At 42.2% G+C, this 27,268-nt stretch overlaps 1 protein-coding gene across 4 annotated transcripts in view; it reads left to right on the top strand.

Moving 5' to 3' along the window:
- ccdc88c (coiled-coil domain containing 88C) overlaps positions 1-27,268 on the top strand; it is an 83,655-nt gene that overhangs the window by 12,027 nt on the left and 44,360 nt on the right. For 3 of the 4 annotated variants that reach the window (XR_013812475.1, XM_079752495.1, XM_079752497.1), the window contains exons 4-14: positions 1,128-1,197; positions 2,707-2,765; positions 2,921-3,004; positions 7,785-7,928; positions 8,837-9,069; positions 10,434-10,515; positions 16,086-16,244; positions 17,396-17,542; positions 18,964-19,123; positions 19,544-19,725; positions 25,986-26,123. Coding sequence is in view for 3 of the 4 variants with exons in the window: in XM_079752495.1 (XP_079608621.1) it covers positions 1,128-1,197; positions 2,707-2,765; positions 2,921-3,004; positions 7,785-7,928; positions 8,837-9,069; positions 10,434-10,515; positions 16,086-16,244; positions 17,396-17,542; positions 18,964-19,123; positions 19,544-19,725; positions 25,986-26,123 (1,458 nt within the window). In the remaining variant the exon portion in view is untranslated. The remainder of the gene's footprint in view (positions 1-1,127; positions 1,198-2,706; positions 2,766-2,920; positions 3,005-7,784; positions 7,929-8,836; positions 9,070-10,433; positions 10,516-16,085; positions 16,245-17,395; positions 17,543-18,963; positions 19,124-19,543; positions 19,726-25,985; positions 26,124-27,268) is intronic. The other variant, XM_079752496.1, reaches the window with a different exon arrangement.

Below are 27,268 nucleotides of genomic sequence, written 5' to 3' on the forward strand. Positions count from 1 at the left end.
ATGTACGTTCGGATAATTGACACGGTCGAGTAGCAAAATCGGTATAAGGCTTAATCCGATCTAGCTGTCTCATGTAAACGCATTAACGAGTGTTAATGTTGACTCGTCCAAGTGAAATGGAAATATCATGGAAAAGATATGATTCAGGCTTTATCATAATGTTAATAATGTAACAGTATTCAAAATCCAAGAACCTGTCTAGTCTTCAGCATTCCAACATTTGAGTGTTTATATGTTCTGCTGTACTTTCCATTCTCTGCCTTATTTTTAATTCAAAAGGTCTTATATTACCTGTTCTTTGTTGGAGCAGGACACTATTGCAATACTCCTATATCTTTTTTTTCCGACTCTCGTCTCTTGAAAGACATCTGTGAGCCGGCTCCCATGTTTAATTTACACTGTGTGTGTGTGTGGTCACCAAGGGAGACTAGTGATCAGGTTCCCTGTTGGTGTAACAGTATCTGAAGGTATTACCTGGTTCTCCACAACACACCTGTACTCGTTGTCCCTCACCTGAGCAGAAAGAAAAGCGTGTGTGTTAATGTGTGCATGCATGATCTATTCGATTTTTTTATCATAAAGCTTTGCGTCGACATGGTGAGCAAAGGGTTTTAATTAATCGGGTCATTTTGCCAACCGTACCCCTTCTACAGGAAGATGTATTTTTGTAAGTATTTAAATGCTGTGTTAAAAGACAACAATTTAGAGATATCGCTGAGGTGTGTGGTTGTTTGCATTTTATTCCAGTATACTTGACTTGGTTTATTTATAGGTTTTTTTTTGTGCAAAGATTCCTTCCTCATGGCATGTTGCACTTGTTCTTCTGGCCCAGATTATCTCTTTTCAAATAGAACACCCAAGAAATGATCAAAACAAAGTGTGTGTGTGTGTGTATGTTACACACACACTCCGCTAACCACATATGTTTCCTGTTGGCTAGCAGCCAACACACACGCCCTGATAACCTGGTACAGAGTCAGCTGACTGAGTCACTTCCCATTGGAGGTCAATGAATCCTTTCTGATGGAAGTCTTAACCTACAGCTACACTCTGCTTCCTTCTCTTTTTGAACAATCATAGTTTGCTGTTAAATCCCTTGTTTGTCTTTTTCCCCTCCTGTGCTTTAGGAGACTTTACGGCAGTTAATAGTCATGACGCTTCCAGATGTCCTCTGTATTGCCAAGGACCCGCTGTCAGGTAACGCAGAGACACACACTCTCACACTGTCAGGTAACACAGAGACACACACTGTCACACTGTCAGGTAACACAGAGACACACACTGTCACACTGTCAGGTAACACAGAGACACACACTGTCACACTGTCAGGTACCACACTCTCACTCTCACACTGTCAGGTTACATTCACACCCTAACACTGTCAGGTTACATTCACACTCTCACACTGTCAGGTAACACAGAGACACACACTGTCACACAACACAGAGACACACACTGTCAAACTGTCAGGTTACATTCACACTCTCACACTGTCACGTAACACAGAGACACACACTGTCAAGTAACACAGAGACACACCCTAACACTGTCAGGTTACATTCACACTCTCACACTGTCAGGTAACACGGACACTGAGACTCTCACAATGTCAGGTAACAAGTACACTCTCAAAATGTCAAGTAACACGCACAATCTCACACGCAGACACACATAGACGCACGCGGGCATGAACAGCTAAACACACTTTTTTAAACAGATGTTACAAAGCACTTGGGCGAATACAATCCAATGATTCTCATGGCAATAAAGCAAATTACAAAATTATCAAGAAAAACACCTGCCTGACAAGTATGTCCTTAACTATTTCAACTGGGGTCAGTCTCACACACTTCATTTATTCACACACACTCAGTCATGTAATGCGCTTTCATGGGCCTATGCATTTCCGGAGGGTGTATGTATTCAAGTACAATAGCCTGCGCTGTTCAGAGTTATTTTTAGCAATTGTTGCTCATGTGTTTATTCCATATGATGGTTTAAGGTCTGCGACCTTTGGATCATAGCCATGTAGAAAAACGGATATATATAGATAGTCTAACCTCGTATTAATAAAGTGAGATGTCATGAAATTCTGCGTTTTATCAAGTGAATTGAAACTCTATCCCTTAGAGGTAGGACGCTGCCCTTGATGAAATAACGGGGGTTGTGGTAGAGAGTTTAATCTTAAGGGTTTAAAGTGGCTGCAGATCGATCAGAGAGCCCAAGATTGCAAGTCCTTGCAAATAAACCACCGTAAGAAATGCCCCGTCTCTCAGTTCTTCACCCCTTCACCCATGTGGAAGCCATGATAATGGTGTGTAGGCACATGGGACGGAAAGGCAAGATGAATTACCCAAGTGTTCAAAAGGCGGCTCACACAGAGCCAGGCACAGTTAACCAGATGAGGTTCTTACCCATCATTTCACCCTGCTGAAGGATGGCTATGGCATTTCTAATAAGTTACACTCAAAGTATAGCTCTTAACTACAGCATCTTGTAAAACAGCAAAGTGACTTTTAGTGCTTGTGCTAGCAATCTAACTTTCATTATATAAAACTCAATATTTTTCTTGCATACATTGTTGAATAACTGAATAAAAATACTTCACGAGATGAAAAAGTAAAATTGCATAAGTTTTCATAATGGCTATATATTGCACTTGTTTCAAAGATGTAACGTAGTTTGCAACCTGTTGTTGTCCTTTAGCCAAGAGCATGGAGGAGATGAAGAGAATGCTACTGCTTATTCTGGGATGTGCTGTCCAGGTAACACACACACACACAGAGAAAAGAAGGGATTGCCTCTGAGATGAGTATTCCTCAGTTGTTGATGTACAATGATATTATCCATGTTTAGAAGTGTGTGTGTGTGTGTGTGTGTGTGTGTGTGTGTGTGTGTGTGTGCGCGCGTGTGTGTTCAGTGCGAGCGCAAGGAGGAGATGATTGAGAAGATAAAGCTGTTGGACATCCAGACCCAGGCTGCCATCGTCTCTCACATCCAAGAGGTCGGTGGATGTGTGTGTGTTGCGTGCATGTGGTCCAGATTTTTTTGGTTTCATATATTTACTCAAACTATAATATCAAGTAAACCAAGCATTCACATCGTCAGTCATAGTCCCAGACACAACAGTTTTGCTATTGGCAAAATGGGCTGCGGGCACCCAGTCTAGTCCATCCCCATACAGGGGTTGACACTTAGGTTTCAAAAGCACTTGCCCATCGGGCAAGTACAGGTCATCTTCAACTTGCCCGAATGTGATGTTCATCCAAATTATAATCAGAATCGTGAAGGGGCCTCTTTTTGCCAGGCTCCCGGCCTGGTTTTGGGGGGCTCAGAAAACTCATCGTAGCTCAGACTGAAGCTGAATGTTAGCTTCCACACATGTTGTGTTTCAAAAAATAACAAACTTCTCTTTGTTTACTTATTTATCGAACGGTCACATCGTGCCATGAAGTGATTTCAGTCCACCGTTGCAACCTATTAAAGCTATTGCCCAGTTATATGTAGACCTGCATGATTTTATGCAAATGTACATAACTAAATGTCCAAGGTAGTAGCAAAGATATGTCTTTTTTAACTTTCACGTTTCTTGTAGGTCTAACTGAATAATCACAATCGCGTTTCTAGTAGTGTCGTCAGTCACGATACTGGATTTTCTAACTTCGATACTATACCTGGAAAAATATCGATATTCTATACCATTTTCGATATCAGGGGACAAGTTTTTTCAGAAAAGAACGTACCCAAAGTAAATAGTGTATATCTCCACAACTGCAAGGGCGATAATTTCATCTTTGTGCCAAAAGAAAGATTGTTGTGCAAGTGAAATATTCAATGTGGATAATACTTGGTTAAAGTGAATAAAGCCATGGAACACAGCATAAGTAGAAGATAACATTTCCACCTGAAATAATTATCAGTTGGTCGTTATCAGTTGGGAGCGCCGTCTTACTATGAGACACAAATAAAGGTAGATATCTTACAATTTTGATACTCGACACCTCTATTCAAAGTTCAGGGCAAATATAATGAAATGCACCAAGCCAAACACTCGCAAATACACATATGGCCAGTAGATTGCGCTGAAGAACATGTGTTCTGATTGAAGGCAATTTACCTTTTTCCTAAGAAACCTTCTCTTAGTCATTGATTGTAAACACCATGTTAAATTGCAAGATTTCACCCAGACACTGGATTATCTGATTATGGTGGTTTTATGCGATCAGAATCAACTTTGTGGACAAAAATCACAAAGTTAAAACATCATTTTTGGTTGTTAAAAGAAAAGGAGACGTTTCTTCTTAATTTGTTACTTGCGAGTTTTAGTCACAGAATGATATGGTTTGGACTGTCGGAATAAGTGGAGGCTCAGCTTTCATATAATATATAGTTTGTGAGGGTCCAATTTCGTGAAAAAGATCGCTATTGCTGTGCATGTGCACAGTCATGAAACCCAAAACCGTGTTCTTGCATATGACTTTCCTTGGTAATTTGCCTCAATCCAAAGTACTTCCAAACCGCACTCCTCCATCACTACTCCATTTTCCTTCTACCTAAACCGGTCGCGAAGGCGCTGCACTTGAGATGCTAGCTGTGTTGGCTAACCTTCAGCTAACACCGTCGAATCACTGCCAGAGACCGCACTGCGCGTGAGTGACAGGAGGCGGGGCTATATTCGCGCTGAAGCGATGCGTGTCTGTTAACTCGCTGTCCGAGAGAAGAGAAGACAGCGCGCTGATCAATTGCAAATACATCTATTTTGTGTGATTTGGCGGAACAAAAGGTTGTTCTGCAGTTTTTAAAAACACTTGAATAAATAGCCTTTATATTAGCATCCACCCAAAATCCACTTGCCCGTTCGGGCAACCAGAAGTCAATCTGAACTTGCCCATATATTACTTTTAGTTTCCCCGGGCAAGCGGGCAACCGTTGTGGTCAACCCATGGCCATAGAAACTGTGACAAATGCAGTGAGTAAGAATCGTAGCATGACGTTCCGACCCGTTATTGGAAAATGCTGAACGACATCATTATGAAAATACTGTAAAACATAACATTGTCCCTTTTATTTCCAATAGGGAAAACCCCAGAGTGGTTTATACCCCTAATACCACAGTTACTAATAATGGTTAGATATTAGTTGGTTTCACCAATGGTATTATTTCATCAGATAAATGACTTATTTAGTTAAAATTGTTCTTCTTTGTTGCTTTGAGTATATTGTTTTTGCATTATCAAGAATGGACGCTAGTTAGTGTGGTTGCTTCCTTAAGCACATCTACTATTCTCCTTAAGTTTTCTTTATTCCGTTTGACCGTTTTGTTTTTTGTGCAGTTAACTGCTCCTGCATACTTTCAGCTACAGAAACCATTAAACTATCAAAAGGTCCAGCTCTTTAACGACATGATGGCTATCTCTCTGCGTTTTTCAACTTTCAACTTTTTAAACTATTAAGCTTTTTCGGCTTTTTTTTTTACACTGCAAGTTGATGGCTTACATTGACTTATATTGTCAATGTCTTACATTGACCTACCTTCTCTGACACTTCAACTACTTCAGACATCGTAACTTAGTCAATTTTCAACGTTACCCTTCGTTCAAACCATTTAACAAATCAACACACTTATATGTGTATCTTCAATAATCTGAAAACCGAATTTCGATTACCCTTTTACATTTTTCAGAATCACATTTTAAGTTCCATGTCGGCTTCGTTTTCAGTTGGTCTCATTGATTTATGCAATGAGATTTTAGTTGTATTTACTGCTGTTTTTGCTGTTTTGTTTGGTTGCTGTTTTTGACCAATCAGGATAAATTATCTAACAATGCTGTGGTACAAATAGAAGACATTTGCTCTGATACTTTGGCTGTTTCTATTGGGATTCAATCATGTTTTTATTTTGAATAAAGTAATACATTTTAACTTAAAAATGCATATCCTGCAGAAAATGCGGTGAGTGCTATCGCACAAAGTGAGGTTGAAAATATTTTTTAATAAAGCCACATAGATTAAGACATAAAGAAACATTAGATGGTTTGAATCAAGTTAAGGGATTTTAACAAAAGTTCCAAAGTCTAAATGGAGTAAACAATATAAACATGCACACCAGAAAAAGCTAATGGTTGGAAACAATAAAGTTAATGCTGAATGAAAAGCGCAAAGCATTGCTAAAAATGCAGAAATATAAAATAAATATAACTGAAGAATCTGAAACGTCAAATGTATTGCCCTGCAGTGTGTGTGTGTGTGTGTGTGTGTGTGTGTGTGTGTGTGTGTGTGCGTGTGTGTGTGTGTGTGTGTGTGTGTGTGTGTGTGTGTGTGTGTGGTGTCTTTAAGAGAATAGCGAGGTGGTGCGTGGTTAAAAGTAGCTCAATAGAGTGGGAAAAACCGCCCAATCTGGCAACACTGCCTGAACGTCCTCCAAATGTAGCCCAATCTGGCGGGAAAGACCGCCCAATCTGGCAACACTGCTGAACGTCATCACGCTCCAGCATCAACGTAAATCAAGGAGACCAACTGAAAATGAAGCCGGTGTGGGTACCAGATTGACTCGGCAGCCTGATCGACTCGGGGCCCTGCGCTTACAGATGACGTATCGACACTTGACGTATCGACAGTGTCGATGTCTGGAAGTGTCTGCGTGTGCGTCGCTGTTTTGACTCTGTGTTGGAAGCGCTGGGAATAAAGTGGATCGCCCCGTTCAGTGAATGGAGTTAACCGATTCTTCTTTTATATATTACCCAAGTATAGGCAACAATAAAACGCTTGGTTACACATATATTTTTGTCTTCACATATGTTAAAGTAATTATCACCTACAAAACTAATCCTATATTGATGAAAGCACCCCCCCCCCCTAACTTTTATTAGCTCACGTTAGCCATCAATCTAAAGCCACAAATATTATCTGATCAATCTTTGTATATTAGATTATTATTCATAGATTAGAAAACAAAAGGAGATCGTCAATACTTGGGAATAACATGGGAATGAATGAAACGAGCATTTAAAAGACAGCGTTTACAAGTAGTGCGTCATTATTGCGCATCTAGGACCTCGAGTCGATCTGGCTGCCGAGTCAATCCGGTACCAACACCGGTATGAAACTAAAACTGATTCTGAATAAAGTTTAAATGATATATTCCGTTTGGATATTATTGAAGATACAAGTGTGTAGATTTGTTAAATGGTTTGAACGAAGGTAAACGGTTGAAATTAGACCGAGTTACGATGTCTTAAGTAATTCAAGTGTCAGAATGGGCAGACGGCTTCAATGGGACCAACTGTAGAATATGATGGTTTGAAACTAAAACTGTGATTCTGAAGAAAGTTCAAATGATATCGAAATTCCGTTGAGATATTATTCAAGATCCAAGTGCGTAGATGGTTTGAAGGAAGATAAACGGTTGAAAATTGATTTAGTTACGTCTTAAACAGTTGAAGTACCAGAGGACGGCTCTGCCGTCCTCCCACTGACTCCCATGTTAAAAAAAAGATAATATTGTAAAAGTAGAATATCTTAAAAAGTATAAAATATTAAAAAAATCGGAAAAGAAGCGCGCGATTCCAAGCTATACTGAATATTTAAAAATTTGAATGCAGTCTCTAGGTGAAAAATTGAGGAAGGAGATAGGTCCCAAAGTTTGTAGAGAATAAGAAAGAAAGAATAAAACTTAAGAAGAACAATAGTTGAGCTGCAGATTTTTATATCTGAATAAAAAAACAGCATATAATAGTATATTTCTGTTATGTAATTGTGTTTGTGGCGATGCTTGTGTATCACAGGTGACCCATAACCAGCTGAATGTTCTGGACTTGTCCTGGCTGGAAGAAGGGGCAGAGTTGACCCCGGATGACCTCGATCCTCTCTCCCGCAACATGGCTGTTTCGCTACGGCAACTGATTGAGCAACGGGAGAAGGCTAACGAGGTACTGAGTAGGGATGGGCACGGCTATTCGAACATTAGATTATTCAAAATGAGTGGGTATTCGACTTTAGCTGTAGCAGATTTTTTTAAAGTTTTGCCTAAAGTTAATTAAATATATTCATTAGCTAAATTAATTATATATTGTTCATTAAATGTGTATACTTATGCCATTTCATACTTGGAATACTTCACTGTACCGGCAACCTCCGTTCCAGACGGTGATTGTAAACCGCCTCCGTGCTATCCCCCGAGCGCGTAGATATGCTCATTCTTTTGAACAAGAATGAGTGATGCAGTGGGCTTATGTGTTATGTTAACTGGAAATGTTTTAGACATACTGTATTTCCGTCTTACACATTATATATTTTGTTGATGTTCTGTTATATGTGCTTCATGCATAATGCGAGGCGGGCCCGTGCACTGCAAGTGGAGTTCTGTTGATACCCACCAGTACTTATACTTTCTGCTGTTGTGCTTCAGTTACGTGAATCTATTCAGTTGGTGCCTTCAATTTACTTTAATCTAATTTCAGTTTGTGCCTTAAGTATGCAATAGTGTTCATTCATATTCTTGTCAAAAATGATCATTATGCTGATTTTGATTCAGCATACTGATTTCGAGTGTTTTTTTTTCCTTCTAAAATGCTCAATAAATTGAACAAATTTTGATTTCCTTATTTATTTGACTAATAGATGGAAAACGAATACATTTGTTTAGTGAAGGCCAGATCACAGAAGAACTTCAGGCTACATTATCAGTGCGCTACACTTTTTTTTTTCTCGAAATTTTTTTAATCGAATATTGATATGCCTTCAAATGCCCATCCCTAGTACTGAGTACATGGAGTACGCTCAAACATGCCTGTGACTTGAGTGGGTTTGTTAATTACCTTCTGTTTTGTGTTTCCAGGTCATTCTGGACCTGACTCAGGAGCGGGACTTCCTGAGTAGCCAGCAGCCCCGGGACGGGTACAGGTCTCTGGGGGTGCACAGCCCAGAACAGAGGCTTCCCTCTGGTGGGCTGGTGGTGGCCAATGGGGGCCCAGTGTTGTCGGGCCCCGAGCACACCAAAGAAGAGAAGCACCATCTTTCAGTGGAGTTAGCCGACAACAAGGCTAAGCTGCGCAGATTCAGGCAGGAACTGTGAGTGTTTCCAGTTCTTCATGGCTAGAATCTGCTCTCTGGAGTCTGTATAACAGACACATCCTGGATGGATGACAACTAGTAAAAAGACAAAGCGAGATCCCTCACTTTCCATTTGGCTCTTCCTGGGGCTGTGGAAAAAGTCCATTGTAATTCCAGAAGCCTTTTTTGCTATATTCATACTTTGCACGTGACGTCACGACGACTGGCTGGCGGGCAAGAACAACGTTCTCTAGCAACTTAGTAACCTAATCAAGGATCTGCCAGGACGTCGCCAGTTTTACCATACGAACGAAAGTTGGTATTTTGAGGTGAAAACGATGTGCCAGATAGTTGCTGTGCGATTGGATGTATTAACTGCCGAGGAGTGAAGCTGGGGTTATGTTTTTACCGGATCCCATCCCAAAAGGAGAAAAATTGTATTATTGTCTATAAGATTAGAATTTGCCATAAGTAATATACATTGTTTAATTGCACATTATAATTAAGATTATTTCAAAATGAAAATAACCCTCCCTCTGCCGTTATGGGGAAAGCCCGTGTTGCCAGATTGGGCGGGAAATCTGGCCCAATCTGGCAACACTGGTGGAGGCGTCACTAAATGATCCTAAGCAGTTTTATTTCAGAGTGCAGCAAAATGCTCTGCTGCGCTGGAACTTCGGAAATGCTTGAGAAAATGTAACTTGTGTGGACGCTACCGCATTACTTGGTCAATAAAAGAGTTACTTATAAGTTACTTGATTCAGAAAAAAGCTATTTGTTGATCGTTTTGCGGGTAGCTAGATAGTACTCACTGAAGATATTCCGTTTTTCACCTCCCATACGACAACGTTGTTAATCAACCCACTCTTGAAAAAAAGTTAGTACTTTTGTAGGCTTTCGTTGTATTGGCAATATCTCCAAACTCCACGTCTGGTCGAGACGTTACCAACTTCAAAGCAATGAACACATCAGCGGGTGCTGTGTATGGATCACAAGTTCCGAGTATGTTATCTTTTCTTGATATCTAATTTGAACATTTATGGTCTAAATAGCTGATTGATTGTAGTATTGGAAATCTGCAAGGCTGCAAATCCCCTGGCTGGCCGATGTTCGTCGCCATTTTGTCGGCGTCTGTTGCCCTCCAGGTAGCCATGGTAGTCACGTGACTGCAAAGTATGAATTGAACTAAGACGCTCAAGGTTAGCTGTCATGACAACCAGGGCGTGGCTCTGAACCTGCAGCAGTGTTAGTGTTGTATTTAATCAACTGATCATTACCACCGGTTCACTGCTAACCAAACATTATCATGGCTGACTATACATTTTGCATTGACAGATTTGACCTTTGTGTGTGTGTGTGTGTTTGTGCGTGTGCGCTGACAGTGAGGAGAAGACGGAGCAGCTGATGGACTCCAAACACGAGGCAGGGCGTCTGAACCAGGAGCTCCAGAGACTGAGACAGGAGGTCAGGATTGTGTGTGTGTGGGGCCCATAGACTTTTTAAACAGCTTAGGCAAGGGAATGCATAAAAAGAAAAATACACCATTTCTTGGCTATTGAGTGAAGGTTGCAGTAGAAATAATATTGCCAGACAATAATGAATGTTAGTACACCCAGGTTATACTGGGTGTGGGTCTACACACTGTTTATGTGTGGGTCGCTATCAGGGATCGATATTTTAAGAAATATCCTTGAACGATCATCGATAAAATTAAAGATAAATTATCGATTTCATCGTTATTTTTCTGAAGGCAAGATAAAATTTGCTGTTGATAGAAAATACAGCATGTTTTTCTCAATCATTTTTTTATAGGCCAACAATAATACAATAATAAAAAAAAGATTTTCTATAGCGCCTTTCAGGATACTCAAGGTCGCTTCACAAGAGTGCGAGGTGAGGGTGTGTGTTTAGCTGAGTGAGAGTGCAAAATGCGCAAGGCGCTGGGTGGGGTTGTGAGTTAGAGGCCATAGGCCTCAGAGAAAAGGGGTGCTTTCGTGTACTTTTTGGAAGTGGCCATGGAAGGGGCACAGCGGATGTTGGGAGGGAGCTGGTTCCACAGAGTGGGGGCGGACACGCAAAAGGCCCTGTCCCCAGAGGGCTCGAGTCTCGTGCGGGGAATTGCCAGCCGGTCCTTGTCAGAGGACCTGAGGGACCGCAGGGGGCTGTAGGGGTGGAGGAGGTCAGAGAGGTAACGGGGGCCAGAGCGTGAAGGGACTTGTATCTGAGGAATAGAATTTAGATTTTAATGCAGATCTTGACTGGTAACCAGTGGAGCTGCATCAGGGTGGGGGTGATGTACAAGACAGTTAACGTATAGACCTACAACTGTTAACAGTTTTTAAATAATTATAGGCCTTATGGGCTATAGGCCTATGGAGTGCTTGTAAAGCCAAACAATGCGCTCTTAATCCCGGGAAACCATTCAAAAACACAATATGTATAACATATTAAGAAATTATTCTGTTTGTTTTTATTTCTTGTGTAATAAAGATTTGGTCTTTTTTAATGGTTTCCCGTGTTTGAGAGTGCATTGTTCGACTTTTACAAGCACCAAATAGGCCTATAGCCTATAACAGAGATGAGCATCACACCCGCATAGTGCTTTGTAATTTGGAGGAAAAACACCCTGCCTTTATCTGACCCGCGGTCCTGTTATTAAGAGCAAGTCAACCGATGTCGCTGTGTTTGTCTCCCTGAAGTCAAGACTGAACCGCGACATGGAGGAGAAAGGGATTGTTGCCGGTGCAGACTCCCGGACACCTGCAGGCCCCCAGGGCTGAGCTCCTCCCAGGGCTGAGCTCCTCCCAGGGCTGAGCTCCCCCCAGGGCTGAGCTCCCCCCAGGGCTGAGCTCCTCCCAGGGCTGAGCTCCCCCCAGGGCTGAGCTCCTCCCAGGGCTGAGCTCCTCCCAGGGCTGAGCTCCCCCCAGGGCTGAGCTCCCCCCAGGGCTGAGCTCCTCCCAGGGCTGAGCTCCTCCCAGGGCTGAGCTCCTCCCAGGGCTGAGCTCCTCCCAGGGCTGAGCTCCCCCCAGGGCTGAGCTCCCCCCAGGGCTGAGCTCCTCCCAGTCCGGCAGCAATCCCTTTCTCCTCCATGTCGCGCTTCAGATTGATGTAGAAGTGGAGGAACCAGAGGCGTCGGAACCCAACGCCGTCGTTACCATTCATAATATCCGGAGGCGCACACAGGTTTCGGCCGTGATATTATATATTATATGGATATCTATATATTATATGTCTTATATTATTTAGATATAGAGCTCCAGGAAGCCCGCCGGATCTCCCAGAGAATATTTTATAGAACACGGCAAAAAGCTGTGTGCGCCTCTGGATGATATTATGAATTCTAAACAACTGCGTTGGTTTCTCTGACGTCTCTGGTACTTCCACAACAAGAAGAGACAGGCCATGGTTGAAATTGGCAGAACAGAAACATAGTTCTAATTTCATGAAATATTTAAATTAAATATTATAAAAATAATAATAATAGAAAAAAAGAATAATCCCAACTGAAATCAGCTGGATATTGTTCGTTCAGTGATGAAGGTCTCCCTCTAGTAGCCTCCATTAAATTTGATGACTTAAGGCCAGATTGCCTTAAGTCCGTATGTTAATGTAACCTGCACACATACATTTGCAGTTCTGTTAATAGTTATCTATCTTGAAGAGCTACAGGTGGTATGAATAAACAATATGCAGGGTAGTGTAGTCAATGAATCCTTGAAAGTAAATCCAGTTATTGTAACCTTAGAGTAGCCAAAGTCAGATAGGCCTAGCACAAAAGTAAATGTCAGGCCTTGAAATAGGCTGGCAAAGTTGAGGCAACTGTAAAGTAGCCTAATACATAATTTGAATCGAATTCATTTGCACCATTAAATCGTGCTTGTTTAATTACAATCTTCCAAAGTGTGGCCATCCGCTTACTTTGCCAAAGTAACTCTGGCCCTCAGACTAAAACTGTTGCCCACCCAGATTTTTGTTTAGGAATATTAGCATGTTAACATGCTCGGGGGTCAGACGCAAACGCAGCCTTGTGACTGTCAGTCCAGCTGCTGGAAACACCCACTCTGACGGGACCGAAGTTGCGGGGATGAAGAGGTATAGTGGGATTATCAGTCTACGTCACTCTACGTCACTCTACGTCACTCCTCCTCTACGCGCATGTCGTTGGCAGAAAGCGACGAGGGCGTCAAGAGCCGCAATCATGTCTTGTGCGGTTGGTTGCACAAACCCTTTTAATAAGACTGATTATCCCATTTATTCTACTTCTTGCTTGCCAACATAATAAAACAATTCAAATACTTTAATAATTATGCTTTTTCTTATTCGTATTGCATGCTTATTAAATGTATACTCTGTTGAGTTCATCTCCGTCAAAAAGTATTTCCCTTTAATTTCGATCGATCAAACATGTTTTTGACACCTCGAAGGGCATTATCCCGCTTATACCACAGTCACTTGCCAAAGAAAAGAAATTAAGATCATTCATCATTCAGTTTTTCACATAAATAGGACGGACCTTAGCTACGACTTGGCAACGGGAGGTATTCTAGTCCGCTGAGCTATGAGCCAGAGAGCTAACGTTATGGATTGTACATATTTATAATTTGAAATTCGTCCCAGCCTTTATACCACAGATACTCTAGGGTCTATAGCATATAACCGCGTTGTCTGATTACAGTTTAATGTAGCGGTAAGCTGACAAAATCCCTAATTAACACCGCAACTGCAAATTAACCCCACAGAGATAACCATGGCAACCGGTCAAACAATTTTTCTTTTTGCCATCTTTCTGCGCTCGCATCCGCCGTATTGATAAACCAATAGAATACTAAAGTGTGACGTCACGTTTCCATAGCAACCGGTTTTCGGGGAAATCCTATTCCACACGAATATTTTATAGAAAAGGAAAGATTTTATTGTGAATTGATTTGCGAGTTTGCTTTACCAATGATGTAATTAATATTGAGAATAGATTGTCTTCATATAAAAAAAAACCTAAACTAACGTCGTGTTAACTTTTAATTCCCCAGGGAAATACATGAACGCCTCGACATGTTTGGATTGTTAGTGATTTTCACCTCTTGAAATTGATTTATTTTCCTTTTGAAAGAAACAAAGCATGGAAGCAATGGAAAACGCCACCTCTCATTCGGTTGTTTAGAACTGAAAATCCGGTTGCCAGGACACTTTAGTACTCTATAGACCTCTGAAGAATAAGGGTTGCTGTTGCAACGGAACGCTCTGAAAGCCCCTTTCCCGCTGCAAGGTTAATTGTGTGAGCCGTGCACGGGATATCCGTGATCGTCAAGTACCTCTCTACACTATTGACATAGGTGGTCGCATTATCAGTTGTGATGGCAAGCACAGACTCCCGCTCCAGTTGGTACTCTTGTAGAATGCTGTCGATGCATGTAGAGACATTCGCTGCTGTGTGAGCAGTTTGAAGCTTCTCATGTCCCGGTCCTCATCGAGGAAATGGGCTGGGACCGTACCATAGGACTCAGTAGCCAAAGAACTCCACCCATCAGTGGTCCCCAGTTTTCCTCCACGCAGCATTCCCCTAATGCCATCTTTGATTGGCGCACAGCTTCGTTATTTTACCACTGATGGTCCGGAAGCAGGGGATCTTGAATCTTGGCTCTAGCTCGTGGACAAAAGCTTGAAACCCGCTCTCGTATATAACGTCAATGGGCCTCATATCTTCGCAAACAAACCTTGTCAGCAAATCTGTCGCTCTTTGTTGACGGGCATAGGGAAGGCCTCGTGAAGGTAGCATGGTGTCGATTCTGGCCTGCCTCGGCCCAATCCCTCCCCCGCCTCCACCTCCAGCTTGCTGGGATGGAGTGTAGACAGGTGGGCTCCTTACCGCTTATTTTCCCCTGCATTTTTGGAACCCAAAGTAGCGCCACACTTTGCTTTAGAAATGGTCAGGGGGTGTAAATTTCGATCTCCTCCTCGGGGGCTGTTGTCGGTGTTGAGGCGGCCATTGTTTTGCCATAAAATACAAAATTGGCGCAAACCAGGACGCTATAACGCCACCTACAGGAGCCCAGATGACCAATAATAGCCTTGCTAATGCGACTCACAACTTCACCAGGCGTGAAAAAGCCTCGGAATCTGAATTGAAAACAACGTTCAAGCAAAGACTTCTACAAAAATAATGCCCATAACAGGTTCGAATATTAAGGGCTGCCTAATATTTGTTCGAATGTTGATTTATTTTTTGATATTCTAATTATATTCGAATAACGAAGTTCGGAGTCTAAGCCCTAGTCGAAATACTGGTTATGTGTGGGTCTATACTAGTAGTGTAAATCCTCATAAATCGTTTCATCACGGTACGATATTAAATTGATTCATCGGACAAGGATACAATATTTGCCGATATCAAAAGTCGTGATACGATTTCGATTCAGGGTCCTGCGATCGATATGAGAAGATATCATAGCCCATTTAACACAACCTGTTACATTCACATTAACTCACAAAACTCACAAAAAACAACTTAATTATAATTTCATCATTTTACTTCTTTGCTCTTCCAGATATTTAAAACAAAAACAATACATTTTTTAAACCAAAGAATAAAGTGCAAATGTTTTTTTATGGCTTAACTTAAAGAGCTTAATTGACTTTCATTTTGAACATAGACCATTCCCAATCCATCTATCTGGATAGTTTTCTTCTAAAAACAAAACATCACTTTTGTAAAAAGTTAAATGTAACAGTCAAATCTGTCCTCAAGTGTCCTTTGCGAGTTTTTTCTTACAAAACAACTGGTCAACATGCTCAAGAGACAAAACACGGTGTTCAGAAGGGACAATGTCTCCTGCAGTGCTGAAACACGTTCTGAAGGTACACGTGCAAGTGCAAGGAATACACAGGTAGGGTTTGGCATGGTTTGCCAGGAGGGGAAACTCAGTCTGATGTGTTTTCCACCACTGCAACACATTACCTTCCAGGGGCAAAGGGGCAGTCTCTTTAAACTTAGCAATAAGTTGTGCGTCTATACAATGGTTATGTGTGGGTCCATACAGAACCAGTCTCTGTCCACGGAGGCGCGCTTCGTGCGGGCGTACCAGGACGAGATGGACTCTATGAAGGAGCGAGCAGCCCGTGTTGACCGGTTGGAGGCGGAGCTGACCCGCTGCAAGGAAAAACTCAACGACGTGCACTTCTACAAGAGCAGGGTGGAGGTACGTTGGTCCTTTCTACAAGAGCAGGGTGGAGGTATGTCGGTCACACCTCCAGGGTGGACTTCCGTTGGTCATTTCTACAAGAGCAGGGTGGAGGTATGTCGGCCACACTTCCGTCATACAACAGGGGACCTGCTCCAGGAAGGAAGCAGCTCACCAAAACATTTGGTTCAAGAATGACAAAAGTAAATCCCCCAAAGAAATACACATTAATGGGCTTTATTCACCTTGCGGCCTGCAGAAATCAACATTAAGTTCCCCTAACCAGCTAGCATTTAGAAACAGAATGGAACCAAGATGGCTACCCTGTGACTAAGGCCCATGGCAGCCTTTTAAAAGCCAGCCTCAGTCAAACCCAGAAAATGAGATGGAGTGGAAAAGACCACCAAATCATAGCTCATTTATTTGTGTGGCTGCAAGAATTCCCAGTCACCATCTAGATACCAGGTCTGAGATGGACTGAGTTTCTATTCCCACACAAAGGCAACTTGTTCAATGTACTCATGACCTTGAAGAGCGTAGCAGACAGTATGTGATCATCTGTTAGTCCTGTACCTGAGGAATGAGTTACAGAGGAACTGCCACGCTCATAAACACTTTCTGTAAAAGCAACTTTTTTATGATTTGCTGTTGCAGGCAAGGCTTCTTTTTCCACAACACTCGTATGAAGCAGTACTCCAATATTAGAAAAATGGCAATCGTGTCAGTTTGCCCTTCAAAAGTTATTGTGTTTTCATGGACTTTTGTTTGTTTTATGTTTTGTTTACCAAATTATATTAAAAAATGCTTTTTATAGTAAGGATTATCAAAGGGCTTCACGGAAACACAGAGTTAAGGTCCTATTTCCTACTTTTCCACTGGCGGGTACGCTTCGGACCCAGCTGGTCTCGGCCCAGTAGTGAGGGTGTGTATAGCACAGCTCAGCTACGGCTCGCATTTCGCCCGCAGACAGTCCCCTTATGGTAGGGCGCGGTTAAGCCGGACGGCGATAGCCGCGGCAGCTACGTAAGCATCGTGGCCTCATAGCAGCCCTACAACAGAGCTGCACCTTTGAATACTGAACCGACCCGCACACCATTTGACAAGTGGATCTAAGCAGCTGCCACTGGCAACTCAGTGAACGAGTGTGTGTGTGTGTGTGTGTGCATTAGGAGCTTCGTGGGGACAACCTGACTCTGATGGAGACCAAGGTGTTGCTGGAGGACCAGCTGTCGGCCTCCAGGGGGCGATGTGAGAAACTCCATGCAGTAGAGAAGGACAACCTGCTGCTGCGGGCCAAGATCCATGACGTTGAAATGGTGAACCTCACTTTACATTCACTTCACCGCATTTATTGACCATGGGAAGGAAGACTGAGCAGTGTGCTCAGTCTTCAGCAATGCCCTGCTAAACTCGACTAAGAAGCTACAATATGATGACTATATGACCGTAATTAGCACAACATTCCAAATAAAATAAGGAACCCCATACATAACTAGACATGATTAAAATGCATGTGGTTGGGCCAACTTGTCGTGAGCAATGCTCCGTGAGCATCGAGTTCAGTAGCAGTAGTCAACGAAGACTTCCGAACACAAAGACGTTGCGTTACAATGTAGGATTATTGGTTTCAAATGACATTGTGATTAAAAAGTGTTTTTCTAAAAACTAGAAGTTAACTTCTCTTACTTGTGGCTTCTCCAGGAGCATATTTCATAGTTTCACAATATAACTGTGCGTGGTAAGTACTTTGGATGGTTAAGACATTACGGCTTTAATCAAATCCTCTATGGAGAGAGTGAATGGGATCTATATATTTTGTGGAGCTTTGGTCCCCCTTGTTGCTGAAGCGGTACTTTACTTTCTGGACTCCTGCTTACACACTGTTTATAGTCCTGGACCAACTTTGATAGCCGTGAGGTGTTCGCCTTCGGAATGGGTGAAATCAGTTTCCACATTGACATCCATTATAAAAAAAACCTTGGTGAGCACCTGCAACAGTGGTAATTTGAAATGAATTAAAATTACTTAATTTACAGACGATTACTATAGTGCCACCTTTGGCCCAATCTGTCTAACTTTTCTTCTCTGTTAATATTTAGTCATCCTCTACAGTTCTTCACAGTTTCATAAAGAGTGACACAGCGTTTTAGGCTGTGTAGATCAAACGTGTCGGAATCATAATAAGCAGCACGGTTGCATTTAATAAAAACAATTCAATCTCACTTGTGGTTGATTGAATGTTCGCAAATTAGCGTGTATTGAATTAGCCATTACCAATTCTCGATTTTAGTCCATAGTTAATTTATATGAAAACTGTTGATCATTTGAAGCTAGGGTTCTGAAGTAAATGTTTTACGTTTTTTTTTATTTTTTTTCACTGTATAGACAAATCTATCTTGACGGACATTATAGGGACCAATCGCAAAAATGTTCGTGTCAATCGCGTATGTCCATGTTTGAAAAACGCAACTCTTCAAATGATCGTAGTGATACAAAAATAAGGTGCCTCAGAGGCATCTAAACATTTGATCATGTATTTTGTTAATTTTGATCTGACTTCCAAAGTATGAGGAGCGATGATTTAGCGATACTGAAATGCCCAAGCGACAGTCTCTTTGAACCGCTCTGACAAAGAAGTTTTGGAGCTCTGTCTGAATTCCTGTGCTTCAGTTTTGGAAGTTGTAGAGCAGATCTCGGAGGCTGGTGTGACTGGACCTTCCTCATTACTATGACTTAGTGTTTGTGTGTTGAGGAGCGGGACGGTGAGCGGCGCCGGCAGGAGGAGCTGCTGGAGGAGAACATGCTGTTGGAGATCGGACAGAAACAGAGCATGAATGAGTCGGCCCATCTGGGCTGGGAGCTGGAGCAACTGGCAAAGAACCACGACGACACTGAGAGTATGCCACCCACTGGTTCTCTTTCTGTTGAGTCACTCGGGGGCCATCAAGGGCCCGGTAGCTTTAATGACAGTTCATTTTTAACAGTTAAAGATATCGAGGAGCCCAATGTTTATATTTTCACACCATCGCTACAAATTTCGTAACAATGCATATTCACTTCTGGAAGGATTCTTCTGGTAGGAGTCAAATCTCAATTAACTTTGCAGAGTGGGTTTGGAAAATCTGGACAGAAAGTGCATTTAAATTCAAAGTTAGATCAAATGAACAGCGAGAAAGTAAACTTCTGAAATACCTCACACTGTTGTTTCAAAATTCAAGATGGCCACTGAGTGAATCAAGCAACAAAAAAAAAAGACGGAATCCGTTATCGTCAATGCAGTCAAACACACTATCGGTTCTCTCTCTCTCCTTCCCTAGCCCGTAAGTCTCTGATACATGAGATGAACGAGGGGGTGTCTAGTCGGCTGCTGAAGCTGGAGAAGGAGAACCGTGAGCTGCAGGACTCCGTCGAGAAGCTCCGCGAGGAGAAGAACCAGCTGCAGGGGCAGCAGCTCTCAACCCAGGAGCTGGAGAGAGAGAATCAGGGCCTGGGCAAAAAGGTACACACGTCAACACACATACACACTCCCGCATGCACACACAAACACATACGCACGCATGCACACACACCTCTATTTAAACAGATGTGCTTAACAGAGCAAATATAATCAGTTGTTTACATGGGATGAATATAATTGGGTTTTAAAGCGGGTAGCAAACCAGACAAGGCGTTGCATAGTAGACAACCCACGTCAGATGATTTGATTTGAGGTTGTGTTCTTTGTTTAATATAATGGGTCCACATGGATTAGCCTTTGATTCGTGCTAAGGTGCCAATCTGATATGTTCACGCTCAAAGCCTTTCAAGAGTTAAACTCAAAAGCTGACCGAGAATCCCAAACATGAAAAAAGTTTTAATTGCATTACATTTTTTTGATAAAATGCCTACGTACTTTTACTTACTTTAAAGTCTTTTTTTGCCGTCCTTTAATAAAAAATGCTGTCAGATTGACAACTTAGTTGAGTAGTATCCGTTAAGTAACGAAAAGCAGTCTTCCTTAGGTTGGGCGAGTTCAAAGTTTTGAAAACTTTTGACCTCCGGTCACCTCAGTCGATACGATTATTAAAACAGAAACTACGAAACTTTCCTGATGAAAGTTACCCCAGCAATTTGTCCAACTATAGAGAATATGGTCAAGCAAATGCATATCCACCAACCAATTTTTCGTAAACCAACCATTTAGATAATGTACAAAACATTAGGGATGGGAATTGATAAGAATTTAACGAATCTGATTCTGCTTATCGCTCTGATTCCTTATCGATTCTCTTATCGATTCTCATTGGGTGAGAAAATAAGTACAAATTTGTTTGTTTGTATTAACTCTCTTTAATATCTGATCAGAAGTGTGTCTAGTTTAGGAAATTGTACATTTTCACATTAATTGGTATAGACAAAAAAAAAGATATGTTTGGCTTTTTAAGCCCAAATGCCATCATTATGTCCCATAACACTAAAAACACAGACTGAAACCAGTCAAGTAAGAGCTTGTGCCTTTTGGAATATTAACAGTGCTCATTTGCATTCTACTTGTAACAAAATTCAACTGACATAAAAAAAAATATAAGTCTCCTGTAAAGATAAGAACACAAAATTAAAAAAAATTGTGCAGAAAAATGATCATGTTTGCCCTCTCAGGAAGGATATGAGATCCTTCTGGACTTGAGGTGTCTCCAGCATTGGAGAACACCCTTTCAGAAGGGGTGGGGGACGTTTGGACACTGAGATACTTCTCAGTAAGAGCTGACAACACTGGCAATGTGTCCCTCTTCCTCCACCACCAGAGGCTGGCACTGTCTTTGGTTGGAATGGGAGGAAGGCTTCTGTAAAGCTAGATTCCTTGATCCACTCTCTGGGCTGTGGACGCAGGGGGCAGCTGCCGTGGAAAGCAGCTTGCCGTCCTCTTCTTCAAAAAGTTCCTCTAGGGCTGTCAACTTTTTCTGCTTTACAGGTGGCATCTGAAATTATGACATAACAAGGTTTAGTTTTAAACTACCGTATTTTCCGCACTATAAGGCGCACTTAAAAGCCGGTAATTTTCTCAAAAAACGACAGTGCACCTTATAATCCGGAGCGCCTTATATATGGATCAATTCGTGTTTACAAATGAACAAAGTTGTCAGAACGCTTAATAAAGTTTGACTTTGTCTGACTGTTTTGTTGACATTCCCTTTATGGCTGGTTCAGACCACACGACAGATATTCCTCCACTATTAGGAAGGTCACACTATACGATCACAGAGCCAGGAAATCGGGCGGAAGACTGGCCACACTACAAGATTCGAGGGTGCGATTCTCTACTTTGTATCATTCACGTTTGCAAGATATTTAAAAAATCTAAGGTTTGGAACTGCGTAATTGTGTTTTACTTTTTTGTCATAAAGGTTCCAGTTTTATATCTGCTAAATGCAGCAACTCGTCCTCACAGTTGCGTTGCGCGTGACGAGCTATACAATTAGCACAGCTCCATCTAGTGGATGCATAACGCATCCCCAGTCAAATGTTTGACTGCAGTATCTTCTATGCTATGCGCCTTATAATCCGGTGCGCCCTATTTATGAAAAAAGTTCTAAAATAGGTCATTCATTGAAGGTGCGCCTTATAATCCGGTGCGCGTTATAGTGCGGGAAATACGGTAAATAGTGTAATAGCTACATTAAACTTACGTAGTCTTCTTCTTCTTCATCCACTTCTTCTGCCTGCCCCTGTGTCTCTCTTGGCTCTGACAGCTTGATAAGGAATGTAAAGAGTAAGAACCACAGAGCAAGAAGAAAAGGTCTCACAACAGAAATGTGCTAAAGGCATTGTCAAATTCAAATCATCCTTCTCAACTGCCTCTGTGTTTGCAGCCACTGCTGATGCCCTGACCCTGTCCCAGATTTCATCCATGTCCATTTAAGATTTAAATATGGGATCTAACACAGTGGCTTCCTCCAGGAATGCCGGGATATCACCATCCTTCATTTTAAAATGGAGGACAAACGACACCAATTAAGGAGAAAATGTGACAATGAATAACCATTAGTGTATATGATTAATTGTCATATAGTAATTAATTGTTTCATGTCAGTGACTGTACCTGGTAACGTTTGGAAAGATTCCAGATGTTCTCCTTGACGCTCCTGACGAATGCAGAGTCATCTGCCTGCACAGTGTAACGTTTGCGCAGTTTCTGAAGGATGGGCAATATCTGGCCACAGGTTGGAACTTTTTCCAACCTGTGGATGTGTAATGCATCCTCATCAGCAGCACAAAATCCTCTGCTTTCCTCAGGTCCTCATTGCCCATTCTGGCCAGTCTGCAACATAAACAAAACCAAAAAAAAAAATTGCATAAACAACAAACATAACCTTTTTAATGTGGCTTTAGTTAACCAAGTTTTATATAAGTCATTTTCATTTTTTACTTCTCCTTCTCCATGGGCTTTCTAAGCCGTTGGTCTATGGCTGCAGCTTGGATGGCAGGGAACTGTTCACAAAATCTCTCCATCAAATACAGGGAGTTCCATCTTGTCCTCACATCTAAAAGGAGCAAGTGCTGGGGCAGCTCTGCACACACACACACACACACACACACACACACACACACACACACACACACACACACACACACACTAAACAATGTAATATTACCATTACTTTATACATTTTAAATTTATCCTAATCTGTTCATTTATGTTACAATTTGTATCTCGTTAGCTTGCAATTTAAGTATTTAAACAGTAGGCCTATTAATTACTGAGGAGTTGTTGCTTTTCCTTTAGGACAACTTTAGCCATGTGGGATCTCCTCATCCATACCACACATAACGAATCCTGGCTGCCCAGTTGGAAACTGTATTGCAGTTGTACAGCTTCTGAGCTCCAAGGTTAAGTGTGTGCGCAAAACATGGAAACTTGATGTTAAGCTTTTTGACAGCTACATCCATGTTTGCTGCGTTATCCACAGTTGCTGCCACCACCTTCTCTTTCACTCCAAACTCCTCCAGGATCCCCTCAATCTCCTCCGCAACAGCTGTCCCTGTTTGAGCTTGGTACACTGCTTTGGTTTTAAGGACTTTTTCTTTACTCAGACCTTCCCTGACCTAGAGCAATGTTAGTGAGGTAGTGGTCTTGACTGGAACTAGTCCAACCATCTGCTGTGATGGCTGCATTTGTGACATGTTTCAGGTCTGTGATCAGATTGCTCTTTTCAACCCCATTCCAAACAGGAATCTGATGATTTGTTTAACTGTCTCTGTTTGGGGCTTTGTATTTTGAGTTGAGAGTCTTTATCATCTCCCTACAGAAAATATATGACTAGGAATGAATAAAACAGAACTATACTGACATAAAAACTTTGAAATTTGTTATTTCCACTTGAAATGAAAAGCTGGACGAATTACTACCGAAATTCAAAGGAATTTACTGTGGCAAACAGGTGCAAACCCTTTACCACAAACTGAGTCACTGCTCGGTGACATTTGGTTATCCTTGCCTCGGTCATTTTATTCCTCCCTGCCTCTGAACGGAGTAGCTGGAGGTGCTCGACACCTACTTGCTGCAGACTCTGAGCCAGTGTGAGAGCCAGCTTCTGAGCCAGCCAGACTCTGGCCGTCATCATCTTCTAAATTTGATGGGCAATGGAGATTATTCATATAGTATACATTACACAATGAAATGACACTCACATTAACTAAGTAGACAGGGCCTGTCCTGCCTGTAGTTTATAGTTACCTTCGGCATTTATATCAGATAGCGTCCCGATGGCTGTAATGAGTCAAGTGCTGCTTGACTCACTTGCGTCGCTAGTTAGTAGTGTATCAAACATGCGACATTCCTGCAAATGAATTGCATGCTGTGTAGCCAAATGTTTCTGCATATTGGAGGTAGTTCCCCCCTTTGACGAAATGGAAACTTTACAATTGTTGCAAATGGCCATATTGTCGTCTTTTCGTGTGAAGTACAACCAAGCTTTAGAGCGCTTCTGCCTCGGCGCAATGTTTGCTGCGTTCTGAACCTAAACAAAGCAGCGCGTGTGTGACGTCATGACGCATTTGGAACGACCGGAACCGTTAAGCGGAATCGTTAAGCAGGCATGCTAACGATTGCAAGGAATTGGTTCACTGGGCACCGGTTCTGAACAAGAACCGGTTCTCGATTCCCATCCCTACAAAACATGCATTCTAGTCAGGTTCCATTGCTACCTGCCTTAACAAGCTTTGAATGGTTTCACTGTTTTTACCTGTTTCAATTGTGCTCATTCTGCCATTGATCAATCAAGCAAGGCAATATGATGATGTCAACTTGATGTAAATGTATACATGAACTCTAGGGGTGCAACGGATCACAAAACTCACGGTTCGGATCGGGTCACGGTTTTTGAGTCACGGGTCGGATCATTTTCGGATCAACAACAACAAAAAAGATAACAAGACAAATGTGACTTTAAATAAAATCTTCAAATGTGTAAAAATAAAATAAAGTGAAAAATTAGGTAATAATCCTGTTTCCTTTAAGCATAGTAAATATTAAAAAAAATTGCTTGTGTCCACAAAAATAAAAATTAACTGAAGATGTCCTTGAGTTCATTTTTTTTTAGAACAATTTTTTTTTTAGAACAATTTATAACAATATAAAGTGCACTGAGGCATTGTTCCTTCTTTTAAACGAGGGTAGTAAATAAAATAAAAAACCTGTGTCCAAAGGAAGCACAGCAGACCTGTATTTACAACTTTAAATTCAGGATGTCTGCATTGCCTGGGGAGAGTTGAGTCTACACTCTTCCCAGGCAATGCAGACATCCTCATCTTTTTTATTTATTTTGTTTTCATTTCAAGTGTCCTAACCCTGTCGTGGCATTTTGTAAATCCATTGATTTCTGTTGGAAGACTCATTGCTCGTTGAGTTGTGGTCTTTTCGCTCGGTTCTAGCCCTACTGTTGATACGGAGAACCGAGCGAAAAGACTACAACCAAACATAAACAGCCCCCTTTCCGTTTCAATGGGATTTATAAAATGCCAAATAAAACACGACAGAAACTGTATTTCACTACGATACTTGATTAGGAACATCAACAAACACCACTAACCACTCGGTGAGTTGCACATTTCTGAAAACGAACGTTTAGGGTTGTTTTAAGGACAGGTTTGTGAATGACCATAGCCAGCCCTTCTGAAGCAGGCAGGGGCGATTCGAAATGAGCCAAATACCCGAGACCGGACCAATAGTCAACATTTCTGTGTCAACCACTATATTTCATCCTAGACAAACCAAAAAGGGGGCTCAATGTGCTAAATACTGGAATTGTCCTTTAAACGTGCGCCGATCAAGTGAACGCACAATTGTTATGATTCTTTTGCATAGTCAGCCAATCCGCAGATAACTTGCGTCCCGAACCGTGAGGGTTGATCTGTACGGATCAAGTTGCACCACTAATGAACTCTGAGAAAGAGGTGAACTGGTGCCTCGACTGAATAAATCTGGAGTCTTAAGGGACTCTATAGTTGATGTGCCGTTGGTTAAGTGAGCACTCACTCAATGTTAAGGCCAACGGACATTAACATTTCTAGAGGTGCGCGATGTGCGACCAATCACATTGAACCGTGGCCGTTGGCGAGCAATAAGTGGTACACATATTCAATGGAAGGTGCTGTACTGCCCGACGTGTTCCGTCTGATAGCCCTATCCAAGCTATAAAAAAGGTCTTAAGTTGGGGAACGCTCAGCCCAACTCACCATAAATGACGACGTGTGTGTGTGTGTGTGTGTTTCATTGGTTAGCTGGAGAGTCTTCAGGGCATGGTGAACCAGGAGAGGCTGACCAATCAGGACATGGAGTCCTTGGGGGAGGAGCTTCTGAAGGAGAAACAGACTCTGGAGAGAGAGCTCCAGGTCCTGAGGGCAGAGAAAGACGGACAGGTGATTAGCAAAATCTTTTTTTCTCTGCTGTTATGTGATATTACAATTTTTTGAGATACTGAATTTGGGTATTCATGAGCTGTAATCCATAAAATCAATCATCACTGTTGGTGGATCAGGGACGCGGGAAGTCCGTCCAAGTTGGGGGTGCTGAGAGAAAGTCCATAATAAATGCTGCCCCACATTCATGGTTTACGTATTAATGGCAGCAACATTTTACACCAGTTGTAAAGATCCAATGGAAGGAAAATTTCACTTTCTGAGGTTTTCTAACATTAATATGAGTTCCCCTAGCCTACCTATGCTCCCCCAGTAGCTAGAAACTTTTGTGAGTGTAAAACGAGAACTAGGCATTCTGCTCCGCCTTTGAAAAACGAAGCTCAGACGTGCCGTTTTGGAATGTTCCCTGTATGTCGTCATAAGGGGAGATGCCACCTCCCCTTTCTCTGCCTTGCCAGCCCAGAGAATTTGGCCTGCCAATGAGACACGATCGTGCGAGCGCCGTGTGTGTGTGTGTGTGTGTGTGTGTGTGTGTGTGTGTGTGTGTGTGATTATACACACTGTTACGCAAGTGTTGTACACTTCTTTGTTATTTGGATAACCGTTCTGCTGTTGGTGTTATGGAGCATAACACGTCGGTTCTTTGACGTCTCTGGTATTTCCACAACGAGACTGTAGTTGGGGTTATCTCAGCCATGGTTGAGAAGGAATTGGGGGAAAGGTACTTTGGCTTTGACTCCCTGAAGTACATGAACTGTGACATGGAGGAGAAAGGGATTGTTGCCCGGGTTGTCTCCCTCCGGAGTCCCGCTGCCTGCTGCCCGCTGCCGCGAGGCACCAACAACACAAAGCACCACCGCCCGGCAGCCGGCAGCAGGCGCAACGCGCGGTTCAGTCTACTTCAGATTGATGTGGAAGTGGAAGAACCAGAGACATCGGAGAACCCGACGCAGTCGTTTGAGATTCATAATATCGTCTGGAGGCCCCGTCTGGATGTATAATATGTTATTATTTGGATATAGCGCTTTAGGACTCCTGCCGGAGCACCCGGAGTGTTCTAGAATATTACAGAACACGGCCAAAGGCTGTGTGCCTCGCCATTGCGATACATCCACTGTAAACAGAGCGCATGGTACCGTGGCAGC

This window comes from Pollachius pollachius (assembly GCF_949987615.1).
Source record: "Pollachius pollachius genome assembly, chromosome: 15".
Classification (NCBI taxonomy): domain Eukaryota; kingdom Metazoa; phylum Chordata; class Actinopteri; order Gadiformes; family Gadidae; genus Pollachius; species Pollachius pollachius.